Genomic DNA, 19910 nt, shown 5'->3' on the forward strand with positions numbered 1-19910 from the left:
ATAATATATAAAAATAAATAAAAATATTTATTTGATTTTAATTTCTATGTACTAGCATAGATTTATAAAAATCATTTATAAATTGAGGGCAATTAAGTCATTTGTAGTGTATTTTATCGTTAAATTAAAATTATTACACCTAATAGAAGAGACATTTTATCCTTCTAAAAAATTATTTATCAAGGGCCTATGATATTATCATGGGCTTTTTAAAAAGGTACCAAACATGAGATAAGGAGGATTATTTATCAATCTCTTCCTTATCATATGTAGCAAACTATGCCTTAGAATAAAAAGTAATACTTTTTCATCGATGATCCCAAATAAGATATTTATCTCACAAAATACGACTCGTGAGACCATCTCACACAAGTTTTTGTCATCCATAAAAAGAAACTAAAACCAAGGCACAACGTAATTCACATTACCAAAATTCAAATTTGAAGGATTACGGAATCATTACACCAAGTAAGAAAAGTAAAAAAGACCATTTTGAAAATTATCCCAAAGCTTTTTCTAATTAAACGTCACCCCCTATATATTCCCCTAACAAGTTCCCAACATCAACTCCATCCAAATCAAAACCCTCCAAAGAAGTTGAATTCTTCATCACCATTCCCTTCACAACTTCCGAAACATCACTGCCCGCAAACATGGCACCCGTAATACCCACAACCCCAGGATTCTGGCTGTTCAGCACAGAAAAAACCGTAGCAGTCTCGAAACCAGCATTGAAACAATAGTGCAGCAGCCCTCTTGGAAAGACGAACACATCACCTTCTTTCAAACCCTTCTGAAAAACCCGATCACTCGAGTCCAAGAATCCGGCAACCACGACTCCTCTTCTCACATACATCATCTCCGAAGCCCTCGGGTGAGCATGTGGCATCAGTGTTCCATCCACTTCTATGTCGACTCGTGCTGTTGATAGGCCGAGGGTGTTGAGTCCTGGAAACTCTGCTGCTGTGGCCATTATCATGGACGAACCGTAGAAGTTGTCCGTGTCGCCGGGTTCGTTCAGCAACGAGGATTTGAAATCCGAGGGTGTTATATCTAATGGATTCTTGCATGGAAGTCCATTAATGAAGACTTTTTCGTTCGAGAGTTTGGTCGGACATATGTCGTAAAGATTATCAGCATCACCTGCGAAGCTATATTGGATGAAAATTGGAAGACATGTTAGAAATGAAATGGCAGTACTTGGAATGGAGATTTTCATTGGTTTGAAGTTTGATTTTTGATTGAAAGTAAATATTTTAAGGGATTCTAGGAGTATGTTGGTGTATATATATATATATATATAAAACTAAGTTCTTGAACTTGGAGTTTAATTCACTTCTTTATTGTTTTAGAGGTTGCTTAGCAGTGAAAAGGATGGTTGCTTGGAAGGAAGTTAGACACTTGGCCTTACGTTCATCTATGTTACATCTGGATAAACTCTCCCAATGCATTCAAATTTTTGTATAATGTGTGTAGGGAATTTAAGAGAAGTGATATATAATTAGAAGCTGTAATCAAAGAGTGGAAAGATGTTAATTTTGACATTGATTTTGATCATGTACAATGATGTGTGGATATGTTGAAGTATAGTACACTAGTTGTGATACTCCATTAAATGCTAAAGCTTCTAGGAAGCACTTCTTATATTCTAGATTGACGAAATTGTTGTTTGTGAATGTCAGCTTCGGTAGCTTTTAACCACGGGTTAGACGCAAAATTGTTTAAAATTACAATTTGACATTTGTATCTTAAAAATTTATCATATTCCACCGTTGTTCTTAATTTTTATAAATATTTTTGAAAATTTTGTAAAATGCTAGATTTTATTTATATAACAATTTTTAAGAGTTTCGAATGTAACTCATAAAATTCCAATCATATTTTATTACAAGCATTTATTTATTTTTCATTTTTTTTATAATTTGCATTTCAAGATTTTTTTTACATATTTTTGTGCATTTATACAATTTTTTCATGTGTTTTTTTTATATTAATTTTGTATAAATTTTTAACCATTCATGTTATAAAAAGTTAAATTAATTTTGACGCAAAATATGATAATAATTATATAAATACATTCACAATGGTATGAATATCAAATTTTAGATCATTAAAAAGATAAATGATGTATTGATTAAAGATATTATTGTCATAATTTTACTAAAAATTAAGCTTTGAAGTAATTTTTCTCAAAATACTCAAATTTTAGTTTATTCAGTTTTAAACTTTTATTTCCAAACATTCTTACTTTTTTTTTCTCACCCAATTCAAAATAATATTTAGAAGCAATCAATCTCTCAAACACTTCAATTAGAAAGCTTCTAAGCATTGGAATTTGGAACTAACTACACTACGTGGGATTGGAAATACATAATCCAAAGAAATCAATAAAAACCTAGAAACCTTAAACCAATTAGCTATAATAATTGAGAGACGTCAGCATCTGTTGACTCCTTTAACAAGTACGGACTTGATTTCCAAAATGTCCTGAACTAGACGGGAAAATAGCATTTTGGAGGCACTGGAATGGGGTAGCCATTGTGATAGTTCTTTGTGATTAACTTCTGGTGCAGTTCATGAATTGAGATTAAAGTGGCACTACCTTTGATAACATTAGTTATAGGCATGTACTCATCGTCAAGACCATCTAGTATTTCTAAATAAGATCTTCGTGATCCATAGTTTTCCCAAAGCTGCTAGTCATTCGGCTCGAGCTTAAAAAAACCGTGTACAGTACTCGGAAATTGTTTGGTGCCTTTTGTTGCTTGTTTTCTTAGTTACTTTATCTGATTGATGTACCTGCATGTTAATGGATAGCGTACGTGTAGTAAGACCATCGTCACCAGCATAGCACATTTTTGCTTACATAGATATTAGTTCTCCAAACTTAGCGACATGTCATCTCTTAAAACAAGATCTAAGATATCCTCTTTAACCACATTTATTCAAGTTTTCAATAGTATGCTCCTCCTTCTACTTCCTTCTATTAACATATAATATGTCGGATTGGGGTCGTGTTTGGTCTCCTCTGCACATGACTAAATCATGTTAGACGATTCCTCGCTAATCTAGTCCTCCATGGGCTTTCATTCCTAATTCTATTTTTTTTGTGTTCCATCTTAACACATGCATTTCCAAGTGACACGTCAACTCACTAGCTGCAGGGTTCAGATTATTGGATGCAGACTTTTTTTAGCGATGCTAAGGTACGTAGGCGAATTAAAGACTGTTTATTTTGAGGAACTCACGAGATTGAAATGTGGGCGTGAACTGAGATAGTCGTCATTGATATATTTACTCCTGCAGATGCTAGAGATCGAGAAGGGTGCCACGGATATATTCCAATTATCAGATCCAATCGGAAATTAGTTGCTTCCGCTAATGGGTGAAGCGATCCGGGCGAATTGGGTGAGTTAGGTCGGGGCAATCCACCGGATCTGATAAGAGTTTTGTTGAGGAAAAAATGAGTAAAGGGATATATCTTGTGGAGAAGATATATCTCTCTAATATAACTTCAACTGTGCAAACAAAGAAATGAACTTGTGAATGGACGCCGCATGGGTGTCCGACATAACCACTCCGATGCTTAAGTCAACAGGTGAAGATGAAGGGATAAAAGGTTGTATATGTGAGAATATACGTGAATGCCAAGAACTTAGTAACAAAAATATTCATTGTTGTGTTTTCCTTCGCACCAATTTATTCTATAGGCTTGAGCCACATTCCCCTTGACGATTTCACAACTAACTCTCTATTTAACCCTTTGGTTAGCGGATCCGCTATATTATCCTTTGACTTTACATAGTCAACAGAAATAACTTCAGTTGAGAGTAGTTGTCTGATGGTATTTTGTCTACGACGTATATGCCTAAACTTACCATTATACATTTTATTTTGTGCCCTTCCAATCGCAGATTGGCTATCACAATGTATGCATATAGCTGGCACTGGTTTTTCCCATCCTGGAACATCTTCTAATAAGTGACGCAACCATTCAGCCTCTTCAGCACACTTGTCAAGAGCTATAAACTCAGATTCCATTGTGGACCTGGCTATTACAGTTTGTTTAGAAGATTTCCACGCAATTGCTGCACCTCCTAAAGTGAATACAAATCCACTTGTAGATTTTGAGTCTTTCATATCAGATATCCAATTTGCATCGCTGTATCCTTCAATAACAGCAGGATATCTGGTATAGTGCAGCCCATGATCACGAGTATACCTTAAGTATCTTAGCAATCTGATAATTGCTTTCCAGTGTTCAACTCCTGGATTACTCGTGAATCTACTCAATTTGCTCACTGCATAAGCTATGTCTGGCCTTGTACAACTCATTAAGTACATCAGACTTCCAATGACTCGATAATATTCTAATTGAGACATACTCTCACCTCGATTCTTTGATAGATGCTGACTGATATCAATTGGGGTTCTAGCCAGAGTCATCTTTATTGAATTTCTCAAGTATTTTGTCAACATAATGTGACTGACTTAGAACTAGCCCTTCTGATGTTCTATTAATTTTAATTTCAAGGATTATATCGGCTAAGCCCAAATCTTTCATGTCAAATCTTGAGTTCAATAACTTTTTGGTGGATTTGATCATCTTATCATTACTACCAATGATAAGTATGTCATCTACGTAAAGACATAAAATGACATATCCATTTTCAGTGGTTTTTATGTATACACATTTGTCACATTCACTGAATTTAAATCTAATTTCTATCATGGTTTTATCAAATTTTTCGTGCCATTGCTTTGGCGCTTGTTTTAAGCCATACAGAAACTTCACCAGTTTATAAACTTTGTTTTCTTGCCCAGTCGCAGAAAATCTTTCAGGTTGTTCCATGTAAATTTCCTCTTCTAAATCTCCATTTAGAAAAGCTGTCTTTACGTTCATTTGGTGTACTTCAAGATTCCGCAATGCGGCAATCGCAAGTATCACACGAATAGAGGTTATTCTCGATACAGGAGAATATGTGTCAAAGTAATCAAGCCCTTCACATTGATGGTAACCTTTAATTACCAATCTTGCTTTATACTTATCTATGGTTCCATCTGATTTCATTTTCCTTTTGAAAACCCATTTACAGCCTAGTGGTTTGCTTCCCGGAGGAAGATCTACTAATTCCCACGTATGATTTTGTAAAATGGATTCCATTTCGGAATTGATAGCCTCTTTCCATAGAGGTCCCTCAGATGAACTGATCGAACTTTGAGGTTCACTTTCCATCATGAAAGTGATGAAATCCGGACCAAAGGATTTCTTAGTCCTAGCTCTCTAGCTACGTCTAGGTTCAATATCTTGATCAAGCTCTTGTTCTTTATCAATTGTCTCATACAATCTTTTGGATGAACTTGGTTCTTCCTTAGATTTGTATGGAAACATGTGTTCAAAGAACGAAGCATTTCTTGATTCCATTATCGTATTCTTATGAATATCAGGTATTTGAGATTCATGTACAAGAAAACGATACGCAGTACTGTTTTGAGCATATCCAATGAAAATGCAATCAACAGTTTTTGGACCTATCTTTACTTTCTTTGGAGTGGGTACTGCTACCTTAGCAAGACACCCCTACACTCGCAAGTATTGGTAAGAAGGACTTCTACCATTCCATAACTCGTATGGACTCTTATCTAGCTTCTTTCGGGGTATCTTATTTAAAAGGTAATTAGCTGTTAGAATAGCTTCCCCCCACAAGTTCTGTGGTAAACTAGAACTTACTAACAACGCATTCATCATTTCTTTCAATGTGCGATTCTTTCTCTCTGCAATGTCATTTTGCTTAGGAGAATAAGGTGCAGTTCTTTCGTGTTTGATACCGTGTTGAGCACAAAACTCAGCAAATGGTGATTCATATTCACCTCCACGATCACTTTTTAGCACCTTAATTTTCTTGCTAAGTTGGTTTTCAACTTCACTCTTATATTGGACAAATTAGTCAATAGCTTCATCCTTACTTTTGAGGAGATACACATAACAAAATTTTGTGCTATCGTCAACAAAAGTGATGAAATATTTATTTCCACCACGAGTTTGCACACTTTTTAGATCACATATATCACTGTAAATTAGATCAAGTGGTTCACTATTTCTTTCAATAGTTCGAAAAGATGATCTCGTTAGTTTTACCTCAACACAAGTTTCACATTTGTGTTGTTTATCAATTTGGAATGCAGGAATGCTTTTCATGTTAATTAATCTACGTATTGTATCATAATTAACGTGTCCAAGTCTATCATGCCATAAACAAGAAGACTCAAGCAAGTAAGCAAAAGTATTAACTTTATTCATCACGGGCTTAACAGCCATAACATTGAGTTTGAATAACCCATTACAAACATAACCTTTGCCAACAAACATTCCACTTTTCAATAAAACAACTTTATCTGACTCAAAAACAATGCGAAAACCATGCTTGTTAAGAAGCGACCCGGACACCAAGTTCTTGCGGATGTCAGGTACATACAGCACATTGTTCAGAGTCAGTTCTTTTCCAGATGTCATCTTTAGGACGACTTTTCCTTGACCATTAATTTCAGAAGTGGCGGAATTTCCCATGAATAATTTTTCACCATTCTCTGATTCCTCAAGAGTTGCAAACATCTCCTTGTCAGAGCAAACATGACGAGTGGCACCAGTGTCGATCCACCACTCCCTTGGATTCGAACCCATCAGATTAACTTCTGATATTATAGCACAGAGATTCATATTCGAAATCTCTTGAGATATGTTCTCGACCACATTCACCTCTTTGTTCCTCTTTGGCTTCTTACACTCAAATGCCTTGTGACCCATACCATCACAGTTGTAGCATTTTCCAGAGAACTTCTTCTTTGAAACACCTCCTTTGGGTCTAAGGTTCAACTTCGTGTTGGGGGGAGAGAAGTTTCTCTTTTTCGAGCTTTGGCCATGCTCGAAAACATTTGCCTTAGTGGCAACAGGAGAAAACAATCGTCTTTCCGAAATCTTGTTGTCTTCCTCGATGTGAAGTCTAACAATGAGCTCTTCAACGTTCATATCTTTTCGCTTGTGTTTCAAGTAGTTTTTTGAAATCTTTCCAAGCTGGTGGTAGCTTCTCAACAATAGCAGCCACTTGGAATGATTCGCTTAACGTCATCCCCTCGGCGTGAATCTCGTGAAGAATCACTTGGAGTTCTTGAACTTGGCTGATAACCGGCTTAGAATCCACCATTTTAAAATCCAGAAAGCGGCCTACAAGAAATTTTTTGGCCCCGGCATCCTCGGTTTTGTACTTTCTGTCAAGGGGATTCCCATAACTCTTTGGCTGTCTTCTTTTCGCGGTACACATTGTACAGCGAGTCTGCCAATCCATTCAGCACATAATTTCGGCATAGGAAATCAGAATGATTCCAAGCCTCCAGTGCACTGACGGATTCAACATCTCCCTCACCCTCTTTCAAGTTAGGAGCATCCTCGAATAGGAATCTGGCCAGGTTCAATGTTGTCAAGTAAAACAACATTTTCTACTGTCACCTCTTGAAGTCCACACCAGTGAACTTCTCAGGCTTTTCACCGTGACTTGCTGGAACAGCAACCGCAACAGCACGTGGGGTATCATGAGGGACAACTTGAGCCACAGTAGGGACAACATAACCAGTTTCCTTTGCACGCTGGTTTCAGTAGCCATATCTGAAACAAACCACGTAATGAGGAATCTGTTTTAAGTTTGTTAGATAAAATTTCTAAAAACAGTAGCGTAGAAACGAACTTGTAGAGATAAAGCAATAATCGAAACAAGTGATGTTTACAGTATGACTATTGTGTAAAAGAAAACAAAACCAAACCGAGGCCTGTAGCATGTACAGTTTCCTTAAAACAGATTCGTCCTTCCTGTATGTGCTTCGAGGATCGTCTTGGACGTCTGTTTCCCAGGATACAACGGAACAACCAGCAGTGACTTAGCACAACACTACTATGGCGAACTGAAAACGTACCTTTACTTTATCACCGAGATTTAACGGAGGCCAAATGGAAAGATAACAATATGAAATGCAAGAGAATACTTGAAAGAGAAAAGATTTTCATGTTCTTGAAATGAGGAAATGAACCCACTATATATAAGCCCCAAAATGCACACCAAGAGTCATGGAAGATTAATTAACTCAATTAATCTTCCCATTAACTCAAGAATATGAAGAACAAAAGGTCTTCAAGTAACTCAAGAATATGGAAAGCCAAAAAACACTCCACAATAATGAGCCACAACCAACTCAAGAATGTGGAGAGCCAAAAGACACTCCCACATTCATGAGTCATAACTTTCATTCAAACTCTAAATTTTATTAAAATTTCCAACAAAACATATATGTTATTTATAGGAGGAAAATATCATGATTACCTTGTTTTCAGTGTCCACCTGCTAATTAGGATAAGGTGGCTGCCAATACCCTAACTCTGATAACTTCTCTGACACGCCAAACACCCGCGGTTCTGATAATAATGATTGTCAAGCATAAAGTGTCTCGTACTAATGCACCCGAGTGAAGTGCGGTTTTCCGAGATAGCCCGGGTAGAAAGCTTCCCGGAAACTTGTATGAGAGCCCGAGCTTCTGGTAGCCCGGGGAGAAGATGTCATGGGCATCCACCTGTCCGGCTTTTGAAGATGTGATATTTGTTGGCTCAGATTCTTGAGTTGGGGCAATTCATAAAGTCAGAACAGATCACGTCTAAAGAACTAGCTGCAATCTTTTTGGGTAGATTGACGAGTAATTACCAGTTCTAGAGCAGTGGTGTGGATGGGCTATGATACTTAGTTCGATTATCTGTTTCAATTAACCATCTGTATTGTTGCAGGTATGGTCACGTTCTGGACGCTGTAGTGACTATTACTGAAGAATTAGCATTCAAGCAAGCGACACGAGCTGACAAATTGCTTGCACAAGGCATATATTTAGGTTAACCCTTTTGTTTCACTCTTTTTTCTTTACGTTTTCCTTGTTCATTCACACCCAAATTGCAATTGCATGCCTTTAAACTTTTATTAAATCCTTGTAGCACCCCTGAGGTTGCAGAGCTCATTTTGTATTCTAAACAGAAAAAGGAGCAAAAAGAAGAAAATGGAGCTTTAGCCCTTCGCGGGATTGTGGATCGACCATATTTCTTATGAAACGAGAAGAAATTCTTCTCGATGCATAGGCTATTGTTGATGATTCGTTCATGTTTTGAACTGATATCTCAACCTTCATGATATCAATGTTTATGACAGTGTTTGTTAATGGTTGAAGGTGCCTTGTTATGTATAGTATTTAACTATATTTATCTTGAGGGCTTATTTTTTTATATATATTTATTTATTTATTATTATTTTTTAAAAAAAAATAATAATTGAATTTATTTACCGACAATTGTCTTCAATTTTGTGGGTCTCCAATTTTAATAATTCAAAACATCATATGCACGTGATGCATTGGAATTATTGAATGCAAAGACTTTCAATTCATCTTCAAATTTACAATATTTTTCTACAACTTCTGAATATTTAAAATTGCTCATTTCATTTCAAATTCATAAACTTTTTTTTTAATTTCAAGAAAAGGAATAACTTCAATGTGCAACCGAAAACAAAGTTCTCCTACCAGTTATATTCAGAAGAAATTCTAATGTAAATTTCTTAACATCATTATATCATACCTTCAAACTTCAAGTTTCTTACGCAAAATTTTCATAAATAATTTTTTTAAAATTTCATGATATCCGATTTTCAGAAAATGAAAACAAATATTTTTAAGGCATCGATATCACGACTCTGGTAGCTAAAGACAATCATGTATTTGCTTTCCATCCATTTTTCGTCCATTAAGAAGAAATTCTCATGTACTTGCGGTGGATTTCGTCCAAGTATTTCACCTGAGCACTTGAAACTATCTTTCTTTCTTATCAGTCCTGGATTCTGAAACAAAGAGTTTCTGTTAGCAAAGCTCAAGGGGAAAACTAATACGTGAAGTCAGAGACAGTTTCAAAGTTGATGCATTTATTAGAAACTGGTCAGGTTTTTCTAAATAATAAGATCATAGACTTCAAATCTATCATTCACATGATTATATAATATTTTATGTTATCAAGATAACTTATATTTAAAATTCATTCTATTTTTTTAAAGTAATATTTAAATAAGTAAGATATTAATTTAAGATTTCATTTATCATTTCATTATTAACATTAAAATTATAATCAAAATTCATAGATTTCAAATTCTATCTTTTCAAATGCAATCTAAATATTTAAATAATGAGTAGATCTCTTGTGAGAAAATCTCACGAATCTTATGTGTGAGACAGGTCAACCATGCCGATATTCACAACAAAAAGTAATATTATTAGCATAAAAAGTAATACTTTTTCATGAATGATCCAAATAAGAGATCTGTCTCACAAAATACGACCCGTGAGACCGTCTCACACAAGTTTTTGCCTTAAATAATAGGTCAGGTGCATGACATCACAATAGTTCAACATATGAGATTTAATCCAAAATTATTATAGAACCTAATAAATTTTTTTTTTAAAAAAAAACTAAAACGTTGGATACAATAATCCAAATTATATATTGAATACTGGATTTGAATAATCCAAATCATTTTATCCGTATCTGTCAAAATCTAATAAAATGGATTTTTCTAATTACTAAATTAAGATATAATCGTGTTATTATAACTGCAATTATGTGATAAATTATGTCAAAAAATGTATATTTACCGCATAAATCTTGAGAATTTTGGAGAAGATATTTATTTTTCATTTTTTGAAGTAATGTCTACATATTTATAGTAATTGAATTGATGGTATCATAATGATTTGATTTTCCTTAAAATGATAAAAGGACAGAACACGAGGTAAAAAGTGTGTTTCCCGGTGTAGCATAAAATCCAATCTCCTTTTTGCACATTCAACTGTTCGCTTTTTTCTAAAATCAGTATATTTCCACTGCAAGTCGAAAACATTTTATACCACATTGAAATATATATATATATATATATATATATATATATATATATATGAGTAAGTCTCTTGTGAGACGATCTCACAAATCTTTATATGTGAGACGGGTCAATCCTACCAATATTCACAATAAAAATTAATACTCTTAGCATAAAAAGTAATATTTTTTCATAGATGACCCGAATAAGAGATATGTCTCACAAAATATTACCTGTGAGACCGTCTCACACAAGTTTTTACTCATATATATATTAAGTATGAGAGCGTTAGAATAAATAATTTAGCCGTCTCAGTGTCACATAATTAAAAATAAAAAATTATCATATTTTGATTATTATTTCACTTTCATAAGCACATGACGTATACAAAACGACACTGGTTTTTTTTTATATTATATATAACTAACTTAGTATCTTGATATAATCAATTTCTAACGGACAATATTATCCTTTGTTATTTTCAAATTACAATATTATCTCGTCTCACGAACAAGTTACATCGTTATTTATGTGTATGTTATATTGAGCTTTTTAAGAAAGTAAATCATCTTAAATTTTTTGAAAATGTAATATAGATCTTATCGATGGAAATACCTATCATACCCACCGACACACAGAAAACACATGCTGACATGGAAAACAACAACCAACGCCACGTATCGGATCCTCATTGGCCCGTTTGCTGACTTAGCATTCCCAAGTCGTCACCACCCCGTCACTTAAATGAATCTCCTGTCTCTCTCATCAAAGTACAGTCCCAGGTTTTGAAATTAAAATAAAAATTTTAAAATCATATGCATTATTTTTGTCGAAATTATTTTTGCAATAATAAAAAATAAATTTGGGGAAAATTTGACGTAATTAGGTTGTATTTTGATTGATGTAATTCAAATATATTTATGTAGTTTTAGATAAAGAAGATAAATTTTAAATTATCATTTTCATGTTTATATTATGTTCCGTATTATGATGAATTTCAAGTTCACTTAATAATGAAGTCATTTGAAATTTATTCTATTTTATTTAAATAATTAAAATATATGTAAATAATTAATATATGAATTTAAGATTTCATTGATTATTTGATTGTTAACAACATTATTTCTCTTAAATCAAAAAATTCATATAAGAGATAAAGATTTTATATATAAATAATTAAAACAAATTTAAGATTTCATCTATTATTTGATTGTTAATAATATTACTTCACTCACGTCAAAAAATTCATGGATATGGTAAATATTTTATAAGTAAATAGTTAAAATATTATTTAATTATTAACAATATTACTTCACTCAAAACAAAAAGTTCATGGAGAAAATAAAGATTTTATATGTAAAATAATTAATATATGAATTAAAGATTTTATCAATTATTTGATCATTAACAATAATACTTCACTCAGGTCGAAAAATTCTCGGAGAAAATAAAGATTTTATATGTAAATAATTATATATAAATTAAAAAGTTCATCTTTAATTTTATTGTTAATAATATTCATTACTAGTTAGAAAGATTCATGGAGGAGTTAAAGATTATCCAAAGATTTTGGAGGCAGGAAAAGAAAATTCAAATATACGGATGCGGCAATCAAGTAAATTTATACTAAAAAGAGGTTATTTTCAGTTCTTGCTGCTGTCCTCGATTTCAGCTATAAATGCCGTTCACGTCGATTTTCTCTGTATTTTCCGATCCGCCGTCCACAATCGGAGCTTTCTCTGACGGACACGGCATCTCAATTTTCGTTCCTCTCCCGATAAAGCATCGAATAAAGGGTTTTTTTTTGGAAATTTGATGAAGTATTGATTGGATTTTGATGCATTCGTTGTAGCAGAACAGCATTGGAGCGGTTCGATCTTCTGTGCATCAACCAATCTCCCTGAGCCTCGGCCAGCATAGAATTTTCGGCTTTTTTGGGTGAATTCTCCGGATTTCTGTTTCCTTGACCTGTTTATGATTTGCATGTAATTGGATTGAGTTAATTGAGTGAGATTGGTGATCTTTTTTGTTTGGTGTGTAGTTTGTGTTGATCATTGGTGTTTGAGTGTCAGATCTATGCCTTTCGATGTGAATTCGTGTGGATATATGACTTCATGTGCTTTTAGATTTTTGTTTGTGGTTTTGCCTTGTTTCGTGTGTTTTTTTGTTAAATTGAATTGAATATTTGTGTGCTTGAAAACGGTCGCCTTCGAGTCTTTGTAAACTGATAGGCTATATGATTCCTTTTGGTAAAATAGATCATGTTTGAGTCAGCCTGAAGAATGTGGTGATTTTTATGTATCTTGTGTAGAACGGGATAGCTTGTTCGAAAAAGAACCTATAAATTTATTCTATTTTTTACGACATTTTTTTATTAAGTTGATCAAAATTCTTCTTTAAGCCGATAACTCAGCCAAAGATATGATTTTTAGCCGTTATCTCGGCCAAAGATATGATTTTTACGAAACTATTACATTTGGCGTTGTTTAATAATGAAGATTTGATCTATTTCCCACTTTTTTCTCTTTTTTTTAGCGTGACAGTTAAATGTCTGGTTGTACGCAATTGTGAATCTTAGATTGTTTGCTTAGAGTTGGAAGGGATTATTTAGATGATTTTAGCAATTAAAGTTGCTACTCTTGAAATTCTTTGTGCTTAAATTTCTGAGATGCGGAAAGACAGAGTTTTTTAATTGTGCTGATAGCATGGTGAATGTCGTTTTATTCATCTCGTGTTCTGAAATGTGTATGATTTGGTTTTGTTGTCGGCTATATAATGATTTTGGTGCTCACCTTTGGTTAATGGTTGTGTTATTGCAGACTTCGTTGCTGAAATGGCGTCGGCAACTGGATGGTTGAGGGGAAGAGTTAAAGCTGTTCCGTCTGGAGACAGCTTGGTACTAATGGGAAACTCCAAGGCTGAAATTCCCCAAGAAAAGAGTATCACTTTGTCATCGTTAATGGCTCCAAAGTTGGTACGTTCAGATTATACAGAAATCTTCATATTTACTCTTAGTCGGAGAAAATCATATTTCCTGCCAACCTGGCTATCAGATTTTAATGCTTGTGATAAAGGTTCTATATTCTCTCCATTTGTCCTTTTGGGGGATTAGGAAAGAAAATTTGTTGGTTCTTTTGGCATCCATGCATGAACATTTGTTTATGAATAATAAAATTGTGTGTCATGTTGTCTCGGCTTAGTGGATCCTAAATTAGAGATTAACTCCACTCGCTATTTGTGAACCGGTGCAACTTGGTTATATTAGTGAGCCAATAAATTTAGACGGTAAGTGCACCTCATGGTTGTATGGACTCTCTCTTGCAATTTGTATTAAGAGGGTTTCATATTTGTAGCTATCTTTGGATTTTTGGTTTTGCGACTTGTGTCTTTAGTTTAATGTGGGTTGTACATTTGAATGAACTTTTATTTTACGCTTTTATTGGGCCATCAGTTCTATTTTCTGTTTATAGGGCGCACCACACAGAGGTGGTATCGACGAGCCTTTTGCATGGGACAGCAGAGAATTTCTGAGGAAGCTTAGTATTGGAAAGGTATGATATACTTTAATTTTTGTGTGTGTGAAGAAGTACTAATCATTTGGATCTAATTTTGTAGTCTCTTGGAAAGAGATGACCCACATTTATTTGGTCTTTATGCCGGACAGGAAGTCACTTTCAAAGTGGATTACACTGTTTCATCCATAAACCGGGAGTTCGGCTCCGTTGTTCTTGGAGACAAAAATGTGGCTTTAGTCGTCGTCGCTGCAGGCTGGGCGAAGGTTTTTCTTTTTCTTTTTCCTCAATTTTCTAGCTTTTCTCTTTGGTTTAAGCCTTGTGTTATGTTATTTGGTTCCTTTGCAGGTTAAAGATGTAGGTCAACAGAAAGGAGAAGCCAGTCCTTATTTAACAGAGTTGCTTCGGCTCGAAGACCAAGCCAAACAGCAAGGTGTGGGTCGCTGGAGCAGGGTATGTCTTAATATTCTGTTTGAAGATTAGTTTATTGAATGCTAACATTGAATTACCTTTTTTATGTGGATGAATTTTGATGCTGCAATTAGGTACCGGGTGCTGCTGAGGCTTCCATTAGGAACTTGCCGCCATCAGCCATGAGCGATCCTGGCAGTTTTGATGCTGTGGCTCTCTTGGCCGCGAATAGAGGTAGTCCTTTGGAGGCTATCGTGGACCACGTCCGTGATGGAAGCACACTTCGTGTACATTTGCTTCCAGAATATCAGTATGTCCAAGTGTTTGTTGCTGGGATTCAGGTATTGAACCTGACTGAACGGTCATACAAGATCAAATTTTCAGTCCATCTTTTTTCCATTCTTAGTTTCCAGATTTTGATTCTCCCAAGTGCAAATTTCAATCAGGCACCATCTGCAGGTAGGAGGGCTGCATCAGAAAATGCCATTGTAACTGACACAGCCTCGATTGAACAAAATGGAGGTTCAGTGGCGGAATCTCCTGCCCCATTAACATCTGCGAGGAGAATTGCTGCCTCTTCAGCATCCATGGTTGAAGTTCCTCCAGATCCCTTTGGTAGAGAAGCAAAGCATTTTACTGAGACTCGTGTGTTGCATAGAGATGTGAGTATTGCTTAGGATATCTGGTATAGTGCAGCCCATGATCACGAGTATACCTTAAGTATCTTAGCAATCTGATAATTGCTTTCCAGTGTTCAACTCCTGGATTACTCGTGAATCTACTCGATTTGCTCACTGCATAAGCTATGTCTGGCCTTGTACAACTCATTAAGTACATCAGACTTCCAATGACTCGAGAATATTCTAATTCAGACATACTCTCACCTCGATTCTTTGATAGATGCTGACTGATATCAATTGGGGTTCTAGCCAATGGAGAGTCATCTTTATTGAATTTCTCAAGTATTTTGTCAACATAATGTGACTGACTTAGAACTAGCCCTTCTGATGTTCTATTAATTTTAATTTCAAGGATTATATCGGCTAAGCCCAAATCTTTCATGTCAAATCTTGAGTTCAATAACTTTTTGGTGGATTTGATCATCTTATCATTACTACCAATGATAAGTATGTCATCTACGTAAAGACATAAAATGACATATCCATTTTCAGTGGTTTTTATGTATACACATTTGTCACATTCACTGAATTTAAATCTAATTTCTATCATGGTTTTATCAAATTTTTCGTGCCATTGCTTTGGCGCTTGTTTTAAGCCATACAGAAACTTCACCAGTTTATAAACTTTGTTTTCTTGCCCAGTCGCAGAAAATCTTTCAGGTTGTTCCATGTAAATTTCCTCTTCTAAATCTCCATTTAGAAAAGCTGTCTTTACGTTCATTTGGTGTACTTCAAGATTCCGCAATGCGGCAATCGCAAGTATCACACGAATAGAGGTTATTCTCGATACAGGAGAATATGTGTCAAAGTAATCAAGCCCTTCACATTGATGGTAACCTTTAATTACCAATCTTGCTTTATACTTATCTATGGTTCCATCTGATTTCATTTTCCTTTTGAAAACCCATTTACAGCCTAGTGGTTTGCTTCCCGGAGGAAGATCTACTAATTCCCACGTATGATTTTGTAAAATGGATTCCATTTCGGAATTGATAGCCTCTTTCCATAGAGGTCCCTCAGATGAACTGATCGAACTTTGAGGTTCACTTTCCATCATGAAAGTGATGAAATCCGGACCAAAGGATTTCTCAGTCCTAGCTCTCTAGCTATGTCTAGGTTCAATATCTTGATCAAGCTCTTGTTCTTTATCAATTGTCTCATACAATCTTTTGGATGAACTTGGTTCTTCCTTAGATTTGTATGGAAACATGTGTTCAAAGAACGAAGCATTTCTTGATTCCATTATCGTATTCTTATGAATATCAGGTATTTGAGATTCATGTACAAGAAAACGATACGCAGTACTGTTTTGAGCATATCCAATGAAAATGCAATCAACAGTTTTTGGACCTATCTTTACTTTCTTTGGAGTGGGTACTGCTACCTTAGCAAGACACCCCCACACTCGCAAGTATTGGTAAGAAGGACTTCTACCATTCCATAACTCGTATGGACTCTTATCTAGCTTCTTTCGGGGTATCTTATTTAAAAGGTAATTAGCTGTTAGAATAGCTTCCCCCCACAAGTTCTGTGGTAAACTAGAACTTACTAACAACGCATTCATCATTTCTTTCAATGTGCGATTCTTTCTCTCTGCAATGCCATTTTGCTTAGGAGAATAAGGTGCAGTTCTTTCGTGTTTGATACCGTGTTGAGCACAAAACTCAGCAAATGGTGATTCATATTCACCTCCACGATCACTTTTTAGCACCTTAATTTTCTTGCTAAGTTGGTTTTCAACTTCACTCTTATATTGGACAAATTAGTCAATAGCTTCATCCTTACTTTTGAGGAGATACACATAACAAAATTTTGTGCTATCGTCAACAAAAGTGATGAAGTATTTATTTCCACCACGAGTTTGCACACTTTTTAGATCACATATATCACTGTAATTTTTTAGATCAAGTGGTTCACTATTTCTTTCAATAGTTCGAAAAGATGATCTCGTTAGTTTTACCTCAACACAAGTTTCACATTTGTGTTGTTTATCAATTTGGAATGCAGGAATGCTTTTCATGTTAATTAATCTACGTATTGTATCATAATTAACGTATCCAAGTCTATCATGCCATAAACAAGAAGACTCAAGCAAGTAAGCAAAAGTATTAACTTTATTCATCACGGGCTTAACAGCCATAACATTGAGTTTGAATAACCCATTACAAACATAACCTTTGCCAACAAACATTCCACTTTTCAATAAAACAACTTTATCTGACTCAAAAACAATGCGAAAACCATGCTTGTTAAGAAGCGACCCGGACACCAAGTTCTTGCGGATGTCAGGTACATACAGCACATTGTTCAGAGTCAGTTCTTTTCCAGATGTCATCTTTAGGACGACTTTTCCTTGACCATTAATTTCAGAAGTGGCGGAATTTCCCATGAATAATTTTTCACCATTCTCTGATTCCTCAAGAGTTGCAAACATCTCCTTGTCAGAGCAAACATGACGAGTGGCACCAGTGTCGATCCACCACTCCCTTGGATTCGAACCCATCAGATTAACTTCTTATATTATAGCACAGAGATTCATATTCGAAATCTCTTGAGATATGTTCTCGACCACATTCACCTCTCTGTTCCTCTTTGGCTTCTTACACTCAAATGCCTTGTGACCCATACCATCACAGTTGTAGCATTTTCCAGAGAACTTCTTCTTTGAAACACCTCCTTTGGGTCTAAGATTCAACTTCGTGTTGGGGGGAGAGAAGTTTCTCTTTTTCGAGCTTTGGCCATGCTCGAAAACATTTGCCTTAGCGGCAACATGAGAAAACAATCGTCTTTCCGAAATCTTGTTGTCTTCCTCGATGTGAAGTCTAACAATGAGCTCTTCAACGTTCATATCTTTTCGCTTGTGTTTCAAGTAGTTTTTTGAAATCCTTCCAAGCTGGTGGTAGCTTCTCAACAATAGCAGCCACTTGGAATGATTCGCTTAACGTCATCCCCTCGGCGTGAATCTCGTGAAGAATCACTTGGAGTTCTTGAACTTGGCTGATAACCGGCTTAGAATCCACCATTTTAAAATCCAGAAAGCGGCCTACAAGAAATTTTTTGGCCCCGGCATCCTCGGTTTTGTACTTTCTGTCAAGGGATTCCCATAACTCTTTGGCTGTCTTCTTTTCGCGGTACACATTGTACAGCGAGTCTGCCAATCCATTCAGCACATAATTTCGGCATAGGAAATCAGAATGATTCCAAGCCTCCAGTGCACTGACGGATTCAACATCTCCCTCACCCTCTTTCAAGTTAGGAGCATCCTCGAATAGGAATCTGGCCAGGTTCAATGTTGTCAAGTAAAACAACATTTTCTACTGTCACCTCTTGAAGTCCACACCAGTGAACTTCTCAGGCTTTTCACCGTGACTTGCTGGAACAGCAACCGCAACAGCACGTGGGGTATCATGAGGGACAACTTGAGCCACAGTAGGGACAACATAACCAGTTTCCCTTTGCACGCTGGTTTCAGTAGCCATATCTGAAACAAACCACGTAATGAGGAATCTGTTTTAAGTTTGTTAGATAAAATTTCTAAAAACAGTAGCGTAGAAACGAACTTGTAGAGATAAAGCAATAATCGAAACAAGTGATGTTTACAGTATGACTATTGTGTAAAAGAAAACAAAACCAAACCGAGGCCTGTAGCATGTACAGTTTCCTTAAAACAGATTCGTCCTTCCTGTATGTGCTTCGAGGATCGTCTTGGACGTCTGTTTCCCAGGATACAACGGAACAACCAGCAGTGACTTAGCACAACACTACTATGGCGAACTGAAAACGTACCTTTACTTTATCACCGAGATTTAACGGAGGCCAAATGGAAAGATAACAATATGAAATGCAAGAGAATACTTGAAAGAGAAAAGATTTTCATGTTCTTGAAATGAGGAAATGAACCCACTATATATAAGCCCCAAAATGCACACCAAGAGTCATGGAAGATTAATTAACTCAATTAATCTTCCCATTAACTCAAGAATATGAAGAACAAAAGGTCTTCAAGTAACTCAAGAATATGGAAAGCCAAAAAACACTCCACAATAATGAGCCACAACCAACTCAAGAATGTGGAGAGCCAAAAGACACTCCCACATTCATGAGTCATAACTTTCATTCAAACTCTAAATTTTATTAAAATTTCCAACAAAACATATATGTTATTTATAGGAGGAAAATATCATGATTACCTTGTTTTCAGTGTCCACCTGCTAATTAGGATAAGGTGGCTGCCAATACCCTAACTCTGATAACTTCTCTGACACGCCAAACACCCGCGGTTCTGATAATAATGATTGTCAAGCATAAAGTGTCTCGTACTAATGCACCCGAGTGAAGTGCGGTTTTCCGAGATAGCCCGG

General features: G+C 35.5%; 2 protein-coding genes across 2 annotated transcripts; one reads left to right on the top strand and one right to left on the bottom strand.

The window, feature by feature from the left end:
* Nucleotides 1–441: 441 nt before the first annotated feature.
* Nucleotides 442–1259, bottom strand: LOC142529520 (germin-like protein subfamily 3 member 4). Its single transcript, XM_075635074.1, has one exon. The coding sequence runs from the start codon at nt 1217–1219 to the stop codon at nt 521–523; it is 699 nt and encodes a 232-aa protein (XP_075491189.1). The 5' UTR covers nt 1220–1259; the 3' UTR covers nt 442–520.
* An 11221-nt stretch (nt 1260–12480) lies between these two features.
* Nucleotides 12481–15546, top strand: LOC142529474 (ribonuclease TUDOR 2-like). Its single transcript, XM_075635014.1, has 7 exons — nt 12481–12884; nt 13766–13920; nt 14417–14497; nt 14611–14724; nt 14807–14911; nt 15004–15210; nt 15316–15546. The coding sequence occupies exons 2-7, from the start codon at nt 13780–13782 to the stop codon at nt 15544–15546; spliced, it is 879 nt and encodes a 292-aa protein (XP_075491129.1). The 5' UTR covers nt 12481–12884; nt 13766–13779.
* Nucleotides 15547–19910: the final 4364 nt, after the last annotated feature.

This window comes from Primulina tabacum, chromosome 16 (genome assembly GCF_025594145.1).
Source record: "Primulina tabacum isolate GXHZ01 chromosome 16, ASM2559414v2, whole genome shotgun sequence".
NCBI classification, from domain to species: Eukaryota; Viridiplantae; Streptophyta; class Magnoliopsida; order Lamiales; family Gesneriaceae; genus Primulina; species Primulina tabacum.

What these genes read in the sequence shown, in the direction of transcription:
- LOC142529520 (XM_075635074.1), bottom strand. Translation starts at nt 1,219, where the DNA reads ATGAAAATCTCCATTCCAAGTACTGCCATTTCATTTCTAACATGTCTT.
- LOC142529474 (XM_075635014.1), top strand. Translation starts at nt 13,780, where the DNA reads ATGGCGTCGGCAACTGGATGGTTGAGGGGAAGAGTTAAAGCTGTTCCG. An exon ending in GTGTGGGTCGCTGGAGCAGG is followed by an intron (nt 14,912 to 15,003) that starts GTATGTCTTAAT and finishes TGCTGCAATTAG; the next exon opens with GTACCGGGTGCTGCTGAGGC. An exon ending in TGTTTGTTGCTGGGATTCAG is followed by an intron (nt 15,211 to 15,315) that starts GTATTGAACCTG and finishes AATTTCAATCAG; the next exon opens with GCACCATCTGCAGGTAGGAG.